The 14,475-nt window shown below is 39.3% G+C and overlaps 1 protein-coding gene across 1 annotated transcript; it reads right to left on the bottom strand.

Annotated features, from left to right (window-relative positions):
- Positions 1-393: 393 nt before the first annotated feature.
- sidt2 (SID1 transmembrane family, member 2) lies at positions 394-14,474 on the bottom strand (the record flags this gene model as incomplete). The annotated part of the gene is made up of 20 exons (XM_031574106.1): positions 394-1,033; positions 1,161-1,274; positions 1,528-1,638; positions 1,785-1,890; positions 2,134-2,180; positions 2,384-2,460; positions 2,733-2,841; positions 3,000-3,136; positions 4,348-4,465; positions 4,619-4,742; positions 5,270-5,343; positions 6,056-6,122; positions 6,825-6,898; positions 7,096-7,211; positions 11,853-11,930; positions 12,178-12,222; positions 12,994-13,005; positions 13,556-13,614; positions 14,272-14,365; positions 14,450-14,474. Coding segments are annotated over 20 exons (1,650 nt in total), but the record flags the coding sequence as incomplete, so codon positions are not given.
- Position 14,475: the final 1 nt, after the last annotated feature.

Here is a 14,475-nt window from a genome sequence, read left to right as displayed (position 1 = left end):
ATCCTGTGTAAGATTTGGGACTGCAGGACATCCAAATGTTAATGTTTGCTTTTAATGTAGTACTTCATGGTGCAATTTAAAATTTTCTTCGAATCATTGTCCTGTAGAAAACGTCTTGTAGGCTGAATATATTTAGTATTTAGTCGACTACATTCTTTTCTTAATTCATACAATGCTTCCTGTGCCACTGACTGATAGAAGATCCCCAAACAGAATAGATTCACCCACATGTTGTCACTTACAGTCATCAAGGGATTCTTTTCATGAAATGCTGCCTTATTGACATTAAAAAGTCAGAATGAAGGTTTACCAATTTGGCTGGGCAGAACAAACCCCTACCCAGTTCTATAACCGGCCTTGCTTTTCACACATTTCTAGAGATCAAGATTCCTATTTGTTTTTGTCCATAAATCATTTTATTGTAAAACCGTAACAGAACATAATACCATTCATAACACAAAACAAAAGATATTTTATTCCATTATTAAAAGTGGATCCTTCTCTTTAAATAGTGCAACAGCTGCTCGTCACAAGCATGTTCATGATTTACTGATATACAATCAATTCTTGTAAGATCAGTTCAGCAATAGTACAGTATTGGAACTTGACCACAGGAGGGACTCAAAACATTAAAGGCCACTGATTTGGCAAGACACATTTTTCCCTCACAATCATATACACATAAAAAACAAACATCCTGATTATCATTTTCATTACCATTAGCATTAAAAAAAGACAGCAATGACAGTAGTCTTGATGGCGTGATCTAAATGTGCAGGGCCGTAATGATCAAGATTTGTTGATTGGCACACTGAAACCTTTCTCTTGTCTCCGGGCACAGAAGTGCTGGCTGAAAAGGCAGTACAGTCAGGCTGACCAGCCAGTCAGCCAGTCACTCTTTGCATCCACGTGCATGTAGGTTTTCGCCCATGCAATGACTGACGGGGACAGGTGAGAGTCAATCTATGGATTAAAACACATAGATTTTGTCTCTCGGTACATAGTCCACATCGTCGTCCATAGTCAGAAGTACCTGTGGGGAGAAGTGGAGAGATAGGTTGTGTCAGGTTCAGGTTCTGAGAGATTGGTTAGGTTGTGCCAGGTTCAGGTTCTGAGAAATTGGTTAGGTTGGCAAAAGCGTTGCACTGAAGATGACTCACGAGAAAGGAGCCAAACATGGCGATGGAGGAGAGGAAATGCCAGATGTCGTGATCATCAAAGAAGGAGAGCAGGATGCACTCTCGGTTGTGCTCACGAGACTCAGCTGGAGTTTTCTACAGCAAGACAGAGGAGAAACTAGTGACCACACTGATATGACAATAGACTGGTTGAATTATATATCTAATATTAGTTTACCACAATGTTCATTTTGAACAGATACAATGTGTGCACTAAATCTAATGTTATGATGATTCAATACATACGAAAGAACAATTCAAGTTTTCACATACACATTTTTTTTCAAACGACATAGTTGACATTAATGTAGTTAAAATGTTATAGGGTGTGGTAGTGTATAGTGCTGACCTGCCATGTGCTGAGCCCTTGGAAAAAGAAGAACAGAGCAAAGCCCCAAACCACTGCTGTGAAGAGAATACACACCAGGGCCAAGCACTTGATCCGCTCACCACTGCGGAGCTACATACAGACACACACACACACACACACACACACACACACACACACACACACACACACACACACACAATCAATTTTAAAACACCACAATACAAGTATGGGGGAAAACTGGGTCACTGTAAAAATGCACAGAATTTTATTCTCACCTTCATAATGATGTAGAAGGCAAAATACAACAGAAGATTGCAGATAGCAATGGCTAGTAGGTACGAAGCAAAGTCACTGGGCTTCTCAATCAGACCATATGCAGCCCTGAGGAACATTGGGAAGGGTTACTGGATATCTGATCCGGCTATGTATTCTAACCTCTTTACTAAAACAAAGTATTCACAGCAGCTATTTACACATGAAAAGGCTTCTAAAATCATAACATTAAATGTAAAGATTGATTCCGTTTTACAGCACTTTATTAGTTTATTGTGTCAAAATAATAATAACGATACACACAATAAAAAAATATTGTAATTATTATATAGCAGTGAACTGTATACTTACAGGGACCAGTTAACAATGTTTCCCATAACAAGTAACACCATCCGGTCCTGCGATAAACAAACACCACACATACACTGTGTTCAAAGTGTACTCAAGGATAATCAAGGGTACATTTTGGCTTCCCACATGATTCAATATAATATTTTATAACATATTTTACAGGTATATGCAGAGTAAGAGACAGTTCCCTAACTGTCAAATTGTTTAATTGTACAGGGAACATGACATGTCTGTTTTGTGTCTTACTCACAATGTACATAGGCCCACTACAGTGTGTGATACAGTCTGTGTAGATGATTTGTAGCGTCCGACGGAAAACTCCAGAATCTGTAATCCACAATTGATTTATTCAGTATGTTTTTTCATGCATTATTTACATGCTCAGGCACGGCCAAAGAACAGCATTAAAGGCTAAGCCTAGACTAATCCTTCAGCAGTATATGCAATGAGTTATACATTATCGTTAGAACAGTTTTCTACTGAAAATACAGTATATTATATAGTTTGCGGATTTTTAACCACTTTTTAAAACCCACAGTCATGAAAGCATGAAAGTGTTCATTCTCGCTCTTTAATAGAGATCATTACAGAGAGCTCACCAAACCGCCAGCGGCCCATGTAGTATAGCTGAGTGCTGAGGAGCATAGTAAACAGGATGTGGATCACCGAGAACACGATCCAGAAAACAGTGTTCCCTTTTCCAAACACCTAGGGGTAACCATAGAAACACGCTTGAATTTTTTTTGACCCAGCACTCACAATTGATTTTTTTCCACACTAGTTGTGAACCACAGTCAGTGATACACAGAATTGAAATTAGTTTTTTATCTGTTTCAGGATGTTCTACCCCTTGATGCTATACTTACCACACCCAGCACAGAGAAGAAGATGACTGCCGCAAGGCAGGCATAGGCAGTGTAGGCACTGGCATTGATGTCTGGATGTCTCTTTTGGTAAAGTTTCAGCATACATAGTCCAGCAATCATGTACATAAACGATGTGTCTGAAAAAAAGAAGGAAAAATCAGAATTGTGCATTATTCGTAGAATACCTGTATCCTATTCCTGCATTGACCCATCTAGTCAGGTATGTCCCGATATCAAGGTGCAGGGTGTTGTAGACTGTCTTTAATGAAGCTGCAGCAACGACCGTCAGCTCATCATTCTATATCAAGCCCCATAAAAGTGTATGAAGTGTAACACTATATCTCTATCTTTCTCTCTATCTCTATCTCTCTCGTGTGTTTGTTTGGCTGGTATTTGAGAGTCTACTGTTACCTATTCTATTAAATAAAATCCTACAAACTAGCAATGACATAGATGTCACTTTCATTCCTTCTCCGATGATCATTATGAACATAAATGGGCTAAGTAACGTTATACTTTAATACTGTATGACAGAATGCTGACAAGATAACTTTATTTGGTAAGCGTGTTTGTGAACTTTATGACATTCTAAGGGTAGCCTACAAAGCCTACATTACTGTTTAGATATCGAAATACTTCGTCATATCATTGCTAACAAGATAACATTGCATTGCCTCTGCCATCAAAACCAGAACTGACAGCAGCATTTGTCTTGCGTAAAACTAGGCAACGGATACATTTACAATGGCAATGTCCCCAACGTCATTGGTTTCTCCTAAAAGGTAATAAATAAAGGCACAGCATGCAGGGCACCAGGGCCACAGGAGTCAAGGAACATGCCATATTAACTACTAGGACATCAAGGCCAGAAAAGGGGAACAACGATGGCTATGGCCATTGTGCCGCCCGTGAAATTCGTGCCCTGATGTTTTCCTATTCCTTTTCATCGGTTCTCATATTTGTTACTGTCAAAAGGCTACAATATCAATATAAGCTCATAATGATCTCTACTGGGTATTTGACTAACTCTACCTATCCATCACGGCTACTCATGCAGAGTGGTCCTGCAGTGCTTCACCTTTGGAGACGACACGTCGTCCACCTCTATTTACAGTCATTAGTGCAGACATGGTCTGGACAGACCGGCCATGTACAGTTTGTGAGTATGTAGATAGGGGTTATAGCGGAGCTTTATTGCTTTCCCGTCCTGTGAGCTTATAAGGTCTAATGCACTGGGGCTGAGCAGCTGTTGTTTCTAAATGTTACAACACTCCTTAATAACTTAAACGTGAAGTTGACTGGAACAAACTGAAAACCACATCTTCAATAATCCTGCGTATGGACTTACCAAATTGGAAGTTGGTGTAGTTGGGGCAGACATGGTAGCAGGCACTGAGAAGTCCCTCCATCATCAGAGCTGTGCCCATTGCATAAAACAGACCAAAGTGTTTAGGGATTCCACACTCCTGAGAGATAGAAATAGAGTGAGAGAGAGAGAGAGAGAGAAAGAAAGAAAGAGAGAAAGAAAGAAAGAAGAGATGTTTATATAATCATAGGAGAATAGCAGGTTTTATGTGTTATATTTTATGTGAAATCTGATTTGCAGAGATCCATCTCACCAGTGCAGCCAGGTCATTCCGTACAAGTGCACGGTTGTGGGTTATGTCTCTTTGAAGCACAATGAGGAGGAAGAGCAGCCCCAGCATCACGTAACCAAGGTTACTCAGAATATTGTTGAAGGAACTGCATGAAAAGCATTTGCAGACATAAAAACAATTTCATGCACTTAAACCATCAGAAAGGCTTCATAACTGCTTAATAAACATTAATTCAGGGAGTTGTTTCTCAGAGACAACAGGTGAAGCTGCGCTCCATGAAAAGAAAAAAATGGAAAAAATATAACTAATGTATCTAAAATGTCAAATGTTTTCCAGTATCACACATAATCTAGTATATCTGTGTAGTTCTTTGGTGTAAACTTCAGTTCCCTGGTCTAGATTTCAAAGAAAGATTTCTGTTACTGTACAAAAAAATAAACTAAAAACGCAGGTCCTGTAGCTTTTCAAGTCACTTGTTATGTAATGTTCTTCATCTGAGGAATCCTTGACCTAGCTGATTATAATACACCCTTTCACCAGAGGACTATTTTCCACAAAGGACAGATTTGTATTAGTTTAGCTGTACTAGTCTATCAATGAAGCTTCCTAAAACGACCAACATAGCACCATTAAAGGGAATTAAGGGTTAATGGCTGATGTGAATATACTAACCTGAGCGCTCCCAATGGGTGTGCACACAGGAAGTTGTAGTAACAGATGTCTTGATTTCCTGTCACATTCACAACCTGTTATTGTCAAGAATAAAAACAATTGAGCATCAGAGTTGTACTGCAACAAAACATAATGAACTTTAGATGTCTTTTGTGTGCAGATTGAATTTGTTTGAGTGGCCTGATGGAGATCGTTGAGGAACTTGAGCCTGGGCTGGGGCTGTTGGCCTAATCCAGTCTAATTATAACAAGTTCTTTCACTGTCCCAAGAGACAAGAAGCTTTTTCTATTCTAAGGACTTGTCAAAAGCTGGGTTTCCATCCAACTCATTTGCATATTTAAGCACATTTATTAACATTTTTGTGCGAGTTTCCATCCACTGTTTTATGCAAATTAAAAATGGGCACGCTCCTCATCAAGAGAGGTTTTGTTGCTCGTCAAAACTTGAGGTTGCCAGGGCAACTTTAACAGAAACATGTAATAAAATCTTAAAAAATGTGATTTGATGCTGTTGGTACACCTGGAATTCGTCCACTGTGTTTGACTTTAATCAGTAACTTGCGTATGGTTTAACAAATTGTAACAAATATACAGTAAGGAGTACAATCACATTCCTGTTACTCATTAATAATGAATGTATTGTGGAAGGGCTATAAAATATAAGTGTTATAATTCACCACTTTTAGTCATTTTGTTTCTAGTGTAGTGTTCCTACATGTGCCCCTACAAGGACAATACTCAGAATGGCACTGGCTATCTCTCTAATGATGTAATGAGCCAACAGTACCGTCTGGTAGGTGATGACCAGCTGGATCACAGGTAGGGCATAGAACACAGCTATTGTGGAAATGTTCCTGTGGACAAAACACATCTACTTATTATCTCACCACCATCCACTAACTGTTGATATTACAAATATCAAGGCCTCATATGACATCAACTCTGGCCTCTTACAATTGCTGGTCTGAAAGAAGCCTGAGGTTCTTTCCTAGACTAAAATAAATGAAAATCTACGCCATTATTGGAACCATAACTCTAAACATTATGGATATATTAATGATATTGTTTTGCGCATGGTCTTAATACAGTATGTAGTTACAATTATGCAGAACATACAATCTCTAGTCTCTCTTCTACTGGTTAACTTGTTTTCCAACTGCAAATTTATGAAATTGTTGACTAGAACGTATGAAATCATATATTTTTGTCCTATACCATATCTCTGCAGCTGTGAATGCAGCAATGAAGGTCACAGAGGAAAGTCTAGGTGTCTTTGAATAGCAGTTAGATAGGGCCAATGAAAATTCCTACACACAACGTCCCTGGCAGGGGGAACAGCTATGGACTGGCCATGCAGTGTGGACCTACAGAGATATCTCACATGTTCCCAACTTCAAACCAGTCAATCTAATCAAGTGGGTAGATAAATAAAGAATCTTGACAAAAAAATGGAATGCCTTGCATTCTCAGTGGTAACTGAGTCCCTGCCCTGATACAGTACATACTGCACATTTTCTGTGATAACAGTAAAAATATCACGTTTTGTTACCACTCACCAGAAATAGATCTGGTACTTTTTGCTCAGGATCCGCTTATCTTTGCGTGCCAGATCTGATACACAGAGGTACTTCTGCAATAGACAGGCAAACAATTGTCAGTAGCGTGGATTAGTAAAACTAAAATTGTAAAGACATAAATTATATGAAAAAAGAAAACGAGTTCATCACCACTAGACATTAATGCAACTGTACACCTGAAAGATTTCCTACAATGCAGTTACTAGGTTCAACAGTACACAAATATAAAATCAAAATGGCATCAGCATACCTTGGTGCGGACGATGTTTTTATCAGAGTCAATGTCTGCCAATGTGTCATAATCATCTTCTTCCACAGAACTGAGAGAATCCTGCCGACTGCAGCCAACACTCCCCAAAGACCGTTCTAATACAAAACAAACGGTGATGGGCAATAATATATAGTTAGAATAACTCACAGAAAGTTATAATGGCTAATAAACTTTTCTGTGACATTAATTTGGCCACCAAAACCAATGTTCTAGCTCCCATCTCCATAAAGAGGGATGTTGTTGCCTTCTGGCAGGCGTTAGCAAAGCATTCGGTCTCCCACCCGTAGATTGAAGAACATAAAGAGGGATGTTGTTGCCTTCTGGCAGGCGTTACTGAAGCATTCGGTCTCCCACCCGTAGATTGGAGAACAGTTTCTTTCCAAGGGCCATCAGGCTTCTAAATGGACAGTGATACAGTCTCGCCACTTTACACACTGTCACTTTCAACTACTATTTGTACTATCGGTAATATTGCACTACCTGTTACTACCCACACTTGATTTGTCTTTAGGTTAGTATAGGTCTATTAGGTTAGTATAGGTTACTATATTTGTATTATATGTTTAGCAGACTGTATTGTATATTTATATATATATATATATTAATAATTATATTTATTTTGTATATTTAGTAGGTTTATTATATGTTTATCATATGTTTAATTTATGTTCAGAGTACTTATATGTTATGTTATTTTTAGTGCTGTCAGTTTAACGCGTTATTAACGGCGTTAACGCAAACCCATTTTAACGCCGTAAATTTATTTTTTTAGATTAACATTCTTTTTGGCCTCGCAAACTGTGTAGTAGGCTAACGTTACGGTTTGAGTGAATGGTGAGCGCGATACAGCGAAATGGATGATAAAAAGCTTCTGAATGGAAAGTTTACTTTTAAAAGTTGTGTTGTGCAAAAGAAGCGAGCCTCACTGTTGTCTGAAAATGTCAACAGGCAGCTGGCTGAAAGCAAAGAAGTAGTAGGCTTACCTTTTATTGGTAACCTAACTGTTACGGTTCAATGTTTCTGAAATAAGAGGCCTGACTGCTATGTTCCCAGCAAACTTGAAAAAAAGAAAATATTAAGCCATGGTTTAACTGCACTATAGGCTGAGTCCTTGCTTACCTGAAATGTGCACTTTATAATTTTATTTTGTACCGCCCTGTTTGGCAATATTGGTTTTCAATAAAATAAAACATTTGCATAAAGCAAGCCACAAAACTTTTCCATGTTGATAAGGGCATTAAAGTAAAAATAAAATAATGGAAAAAATAAATAAACAAAGGGACATTTAGAATAGATAAAAATTTGCGATTAATCGCGATTAAATATTTTAATCGTTTGACAGCACTAGTTATTTTATGTTATGTTATGGTAGGTTGTTGCTGTGTCTTGTCAGTGCCCAGTCTGACTCTTATTGTCAGATGCACAGAACAACACAAAGACTTGATAAAAGACTTGAACTAAAGGGTGTAGGCACTAATTGATTTAAATGCATGGAATCTTCTGAACTTCCAATTCTGTACCAACTGAACACAATCAGTGTGTTTACATGATGGTATAATTCGAATCTTTGCTTAGTCGGACTATGCTTTCTTTCGAGGGTAGGTGCTATTATCCCAATGTACATGGCAGTGAATAAATCGAATCATTGGCCGAAAGCATGTCATATCCGATACGATAGGTGGCGCTGTTTTTATTACAACTAGTGGTGATACAGCCCTTTCCGCTTGACCTCTTCACCACTACCAATAACAACAACAGTTGATTGAGCATGAATCGCGTCTGTTCATCGGTCCAGAAATGCGTGTTGCCTCTTGGGTTGTTTGTTTGTTTGTTTGTTTGTTTCTGCCAGGCCGATGTGTTTATAAGTTACATTATTCAAAGGTGAAAGATAAAAGGCGAGAGAAACGCATGCACATTCACACACACACACGCGCGCAAATAATGGGTTACAGCCAAAACGCATTGCCCTTCTGCCAGTTGCATCAAATTGTTTAAGTACTTCTTCGCTGTCGATTTCCAAATCTGTGTGAATATTCATAAGAGCAAGTCCAGTCAGTCTTTTGTCAGTCATCGTACTTCGTAAGATATGTCTTAAGACGCCCCATTGTACTGAATGACCGCTCAGCAGACGCTGTGGAAACGGGCAAATGTGCCGAACTTTCCAGGGCTTGATAAAGCTCACTGCATTTGGGCTGTAGGTCATTTAGCTGTTTCCAGCTCTATATCTGCATCGTCAACGCTGGGCATTAGTTGTCCGTACTCCGATTTTATAGTTTCCCCATCGTAATAAATATGCATTCATGATATTTTTCTATGACCGAGTTTGACAGGTATTGGTCAGGTAATAGTCGAGTGACAGCTGATTTCACAAGCATTAACTTTAAACCAGAATATTATAACGTGTCGGCATAGTCGCCCCGTAATGCCGTGCAGCGGGCGCATACTGTTATACTTTATGTTATGCATGACGTTCCCTAGGCTATATGTTCCTTACCGTTCTAATTACATGTCGTTGTTCTGTGTTGGGACAGAGCTTATACAGGTGGGTGACGGTAGCACAGTCTGTTCGTGGGCATAAAGCCCGTGCCATTGTGACAGTGTGTTGTGTTTAATAAAAAGCCATAACAAATATACCACGCTTCCGTGATTTGTTACAATATAATGGTCTTGCTTCTATAATGTATAAACACGTAGGTTACAGGGTGGGTGTGGCAGAGAGAGAGAGGGAGAGCGATGATGCACACGGATATATCAGATTTAGCGACCGGAGCAAAGTTATGTTGCTGTAACGTTGAACTCTTTGCAATCAATAAATACAGTACTTAATAGGCTAATTGATACAATACCTCCTCGTTTGAGTGTGGTTGTTTGAGTGCAATGGGAGTGTATGATCGTTATTGTCTATAAAGCAGTGTTTCTCAAACTTTTTCAGACCAAGGACCACTTAGCCAATAAAAATTTGCGGACCATTTAACTAAATATCCCCGGAACAACATGCCTCCTACCCAAGACCTGGCGCCAGACAATTGTTAGCGCACACATGATTTTCGCGGGCTCTCCTTTTGTACGTACCAGTAGGCTAGTTATAGATATGACAATGCGCAAGGCAAAGCATCTGGAACCCTGCTCCATGCGTGACTTGGTTATGTTACAAATTATAGTTCGCTCACAGCCTCATACTCCCATCACACACTCAGACAGACATCACAAAACACAACGATGCGCATACTGACCGCAGTATTTCACTACCAACAGTAGGCTAGCCCACTGGCATTAATACAGCCATCCTAGTAGTCAACTTTTCATAATTAAAAGCTGTCATTATCCAACGTCACACAACACAGAATATAGCCTAGTTATCATCTTGCTGTCTCAGCGGGAGAAAAACACAGTGTTTTGAATGCAACTCCGCGACGAGATAATGCCCTATGAGGCTGAACCACTTTCTCCTTGTCTATGTTTGAGGCTTTCTCATTTAATTTTCTTTTCATAGTTCCTGTCTTAAGCCACCAATCCATGACCTTGTTAATAGATTAGACAACTCTTTATTAGATTAGGCTACTACTGGCTGTGTTCTCTTCGTTCTGAGTTGTATGTTAGAAATGTCGCAATAATTTACTTGTGGCCGTCGCGGACCACACTTCATCATATTTGATAGAATGAAGAACAAATTAGTTGTGAATACTATCACCGAGTTTGAAAGGTATTTGGTCAGGTAACAGCCCTTTAACAGCTGATTTGCTTTCTGATTTGACAGTACTGCTGTGTGTTTTAAGCAAATAAAATGTGGACTGTTTACAAGCGGGCACCTGCTATCGTTGATTATACAGTAAATACGTTGTGAAATGAAACAAAAACACATCACAGTTAAAGATGTATTAGTATTGATTGATTCACATCGATATGAATGGATGACATGACTAACAAGTGGTGGGAAATTAATATGAAAGTATTTGTTCGGTGAATTAGCGCGCTCTGTCCAAACAGTCGCAGTCAACGTTTTTGTCAACACTGGCACCACATAAGTATCGTAATTTGAACGTCCTTATACGTTTTAAGGAGGGGTTGTAAAGGTACTCATATCTTCGGACCTCTTCTGTTATGTTTGTTCATAGTCAACAAGAATAAGCTTGTGAGACAGTCTGCAGGATATTCATAAATAAACGTGTCATTAGTATGAACAGTTGAGACAACGTATCGTCTCTTTCGTCTTCCGGGTCACGACCTGGCAGGGAGGGAGGGAGGATGGCGGCGGGATCTCAAGCATGCGCAAAGACGCAAAGTCCAGTTCCTTATCCAATTCACCGTTACATGCCGCAATAGTCGAACTATCAACTGGATCGGATCGAGTTATCCAGGGGTGTTAGTCCGACTATGTGCGGTCCGACTACGATCCGACTAAGGTGCTTACATGAAACGGATAATGCGATTTCAGTCCGACTAAGGCAGTTATTCGAATCCATGTAACCACGGTCAATGAATCCATATGCAAATATGCAATCCTAGCGAATCCGTATTACTTCTGCTTACACATAAACAGTAACAGTCAGCCTATTTTGTCATTTCCCTGTGGCAACTTGTAGAATGTATTTTAATACCTGTCAAATCCATTTTAAATATTGTACGTAAAGGGCCACATGAAACTAACCAAAAACATATAATTCGTTTGTTAATATATTTATTCAATAATGAGAATAAAAATACAGTGCAAATGTGTGTGCTTCTGTTTTCCATACCCATGTATCCATAGTTTACATCGGCTGATGCTATACTGTCAGTGATCACTTCTGAGCTGAAAGTGCTTCCATTGTCCGCTGATTGAAAGAAGAAGGAGAAAAGACAAAGCAGAAGTTGGGGGCTTAAGGGGAAGAATGTACAGAAAGAAACACCACACTTTAAGAACCTTCTTTTGAGAGTTGACTCATGCGTCATGCCATGTAATATTTCGACACGTAACCATGGCTCTCAGGTGGACTGGGAGGGACATTTAATGTTGACACATCAAAGACACCGTGTGCACAGACAAAGACAAATAGGTAAGATTCAGACTAAATGACTTACCGACTGAACCGTACTCATAAGGCGAAGGGTTAACCAGGCCTTTTCCTGCAAAGGGACAGAAATCACACTGAACTGTAGTGGACTGGTCTATGCCAAACACAATAAGCCAATAACATTGGTGGGGAAATAGCTGATACTGTAAGACGATATGATTTAACCAGACGTAGGAGTTAGAATTCATACTCCAATACCAGGACAGTTTAACACTATAAAAGTTTGTAAAAACTGGAGAATTAGCACACATTAGCACACAAGTTTGTTTAAGATTTATTTTACTCTTTCAATTAATGCTATGTTTTGTTTCATTTTCATTCAGTCGGTTAGGATTAAGCATTATCTAACCAGCTAACAGTTTTAGGTAAATGAGGATTCCTTCCAAAAACGATATATTTTTTTAGTTATACACCTCTGAAATAACAACTTTATACACAGTCAAAAACCAACTCATACGTGGCAAAAGCCCAAACTGCATGCACCACAATTTAAATTTACCAGGCAAGAAGGTCTTATCAATAGTACTGATAGCCTATTGATCAATGGTATTGATAGCCCTATGGCTTTGTTTGGCTAGCAGAATGAAGCCATAGGGCTCTTCTATTTGGAGATTTCCCACTCTGAGTTATCTTACCCAGGTTTGTCACTAAACAATGTACCCCGCTCGAATATGACAGATTCATGGTGGGTAAAGTGAAATGCACTCTGAATGATGTAATTTTATGTGTTATGGGAGAGGGAGGTATGAGAATCTGTACACATTATTGCTAAACAGAAACATTGGTGAAACATTGGTGAAACATTGGTACATTTGATGCTTACCTAACAGAGAGGCTGAGTTGAGAAACAGAGAGATTTCAGAGGAGAAACAAAGAGAGTGGTTAGTAAATTGAATTCCCCAAATCATCCATAATCTCTTGTTGTGAGTCTTAAACAGATGAGGATGGCTATAAAGCAATCATTTTACATTACATTTGGCTTCAGATGCTCTAACCACATGGAGTTCCAAAATAATGTCACTCAAATAAACTCTGAGGCGATAACTGACATTTTAGCTTGTTTAGAATGTTGCCAAGTAGAAAGATTTGCCTCTCATACTTTACGCACACGCAAAAAGGCAGACTTAGGGGCATAGCCGACATACTTGCTTCTGAGGGCATTTCACAAAATGTCATCAGAAAGTTAGAATCATAGGATATTATATTGTCTTTATTTCAGTGATACGATATGAAGCCGATTTACACAACAAACACACTAATTGTATGTAGGTGGTCATGGGTATTCAAGCTTACAGTTTTTAAAACTTCTCTAAACGTTAAGACAGCCTGGTCCTTCAAGGACCTCTGCAGATATGTGGCCCCTGTGCCTGGTTCCTGACACTCACCTGTCTCTGCAGGTGACATGTCTGCAGGGTGCGCCAGACCCTCCCTCTTATGGTGACCTCTGAAAAAAAACATACATGAGGCATTAGAACCCTGCTTCAACATGTCTATGCCAAGGGGATAAAGAACAACACCAGGCAAGCAAGGGAGAGAAGAAAAAAAAAGACACAACCTCCTATCTGGCCACTTTATCTGATTGCATCCCTATTCTAGCCTGGTATAACCGCACAGATAGATGGATGGCGCAAGGCTATGTCTTTTCACCTGATTATGGTAGAGAACATTTATACATTATTGACAAACTTTTTGCAGAATGATTCAAAACACCATGCGAAGTCAATACAGTTTAAAGATTGGGCAATGATGTAAGAATGTCAATCATAATCATTATACTGACGGGAAGCTGAGGCCCTTACACGTTGATGAAATAAAGGCAATGTCTTTGCTTCTTTAAGGAACACAATCGTGTTTGAACAGCAGTCTTTCATCAACACAAAATAAGGCCCAATTATGGCTTATAAGTGGGCTACAGTCCATAGGCAGTTTGTATCTATACAATATGAATGTAGCAAGACACGACCCATAAACCCACTCATTTCCCTATATCATAACGGATTTAGAAGTCATGCAATACACATCTGCCCCAAAACCAAGTCCAAACTTGTTTACTAGTAGGTTATCAGGTCATTTTTCCATTTGAAGAAAAAATGCAGCTTACCTCTTGTTTTCCACACAGGCCATGAGGAAGGTGAGAACATAAAAGGACAGGAAGATACCCAGGCAGAAGAGCATCCCCATGACGTACACCTCCGCTAAGAGAAAAGGAAAGAGAACGTTTTCAGAAATTCAGAACAACCACTTGGACTACATTAAGCGTCCAGAACAGTCTGACTTACATTTGATAGCAGGGGAAACGACCACA

This window comes from Clupea harengus, chromosome 9, assembly GCF_900700415.2.
Source record: "Clupea harengus chromosome 9, Ch_v2.0.2, whole genome shotgun sequence".
NCBI classification, from domain to species: domain Eukaryota; kingdom Metazoa; phylum Chordata; class Actinopteri; order Clupeiformes; family Clupeidae; genus Clupea; species Clupea harengus.
The sequence above is the reverse complement of the archived record's forward strand: the minus strand, read 5'-3'. Positions and strand labels throughout refer to the sequence as shown.